At 40.5% G+C, this 1,189-nt stretch overlaps 1 protein-coding gene across 1 annotated transcript in view; it reads right to left on the reverse strand.

Moving 5' to 3' along the window:
• Positions 1–918: 918 nt before the first annotated feature.
• Positions 919–1,189, reverse strand: part of LOC107085049 (high choriolytic enzyme 2-like) — an 878-nt gene continuing 607 nt past the window's right edge. The window contains exon 2 of the mRNA XM_015375183.1: positions 919–1,187. Within this exon, the coding sequence (XP_015230669.1) occupies positions 978–1,187 (210 nt within the window). The 3' untranslated portion in view covers positions 919–977. The remainder of the gene's footprint in view (positions 1,188–1,189) is intronic.

Here is a 1,189-nt window from a genome sequence, read left to right on the forward strand (position 1 = left end):
GCCATTCTCCTCTGACCTCTGGCATCAAGTTGCCGCCATGTGATTGGCTGCTTAGAAATTAAGTGTTAACGAGCAGTTGGACAGGTGTACCTAATAAAGTGGCCAGTGAGTGTATATTCCCCGCTCTATGTACTAATTGAGGGATTTAAGGGTTAGGGCTGACGTTCGGGCACCGTAAGCTTGTATGAGCTATGAGAACAGCAACTTTTAAACGGAGCATACCGAGGAGAAATTGGCTCCTCCATGCTGTCGCCAGCGGGTCCAGAGTTGTGCATGTGCATTTTTTTTAAGTGGAGAGTTTGGGTCTTTTAAAAAATTCGCAAAAATCCTCCATACTAACTTTAAGGTCTTCTCTTATATTCAATAACTTATGTTCCTAAGTTTCTCAATCCCATTTAATCAAATTCTTTCACCCATTTTGGATGAGGTGACACCAACAGAAATGGTTTCCTTCGTATTAAGTTGTTCAGCAAAAACAGTAAGTTAATTTGAGAGAACTAAAATCAAGGTAGTAGATGCTCTTCTTTTGCTTTTTGAACTGTTTTGAGATGTAGAGAGAAGCATAACCATTTTTAGGCTAATTAAGCGATCGAAAGCTATTTCTACTCTATCCTACAGCCTTTAGACATTAAACTGTCTCTTCTGCATCAAAGGTTTGCTCAGCCTGGTAAAAATTAGCAATGTCATTTCCTCCTCATATGTAGTTTCCGCACTTTAATATCAATAAGTTTAGAACTGTGCATCTTTTCCAAAACTTGTGAACATAGGAGGTTTAGTAAGTTATTGACAATCAGAGATTCTGGTCAGCCGTTTTTCTGCTGTGGTAGGAAATGGAATAAAACACAAGCATACATTGCTGCTCTTAGTTTATTAGGATTTCAAATTTTTCATCAATTATTTTTAAAATTCATTATTTCTGGTTCCAATATTTAGTTAACATGAAGTTGAAGTTCTCACTTCTAGGAGAAGGAGAGTTTTTAGCATCTGTAGAGCAGGTTGATCCTTCTGATGTCCCAGGAGGACATGCCCTGCCTCTGGCCGATCTGGACGTTGGGATTGGGGATAGGGGTGATGGTCTCCCTCCCGGAGGCCACAGCAAAGGCGTATCTTCCATAGTGCATAATGGAGGAGTAGTCATAGGGAGTGTTCAGGTTGTTGGTGTCTTGCTTCTGGAAGTTGTAGGCGGACT

The sequence above is a fragment of the Cyprinodon variegatus genome, unplaced genomic scaffold, assembly GCF_000732505.1.
Source record: "Cyprinodon variegatus isolate N-32 unplaced genomic scaffold, C_variegatus-1.0 Scaffold114, whole genome shotgun sequence".
NCBI lineage: Eukaryota > Metazoa > Chordata > Actinopteri > Cyprinodontiformes > Cyprinodontidae > Cyprinodon > Cyprinodon variegatus.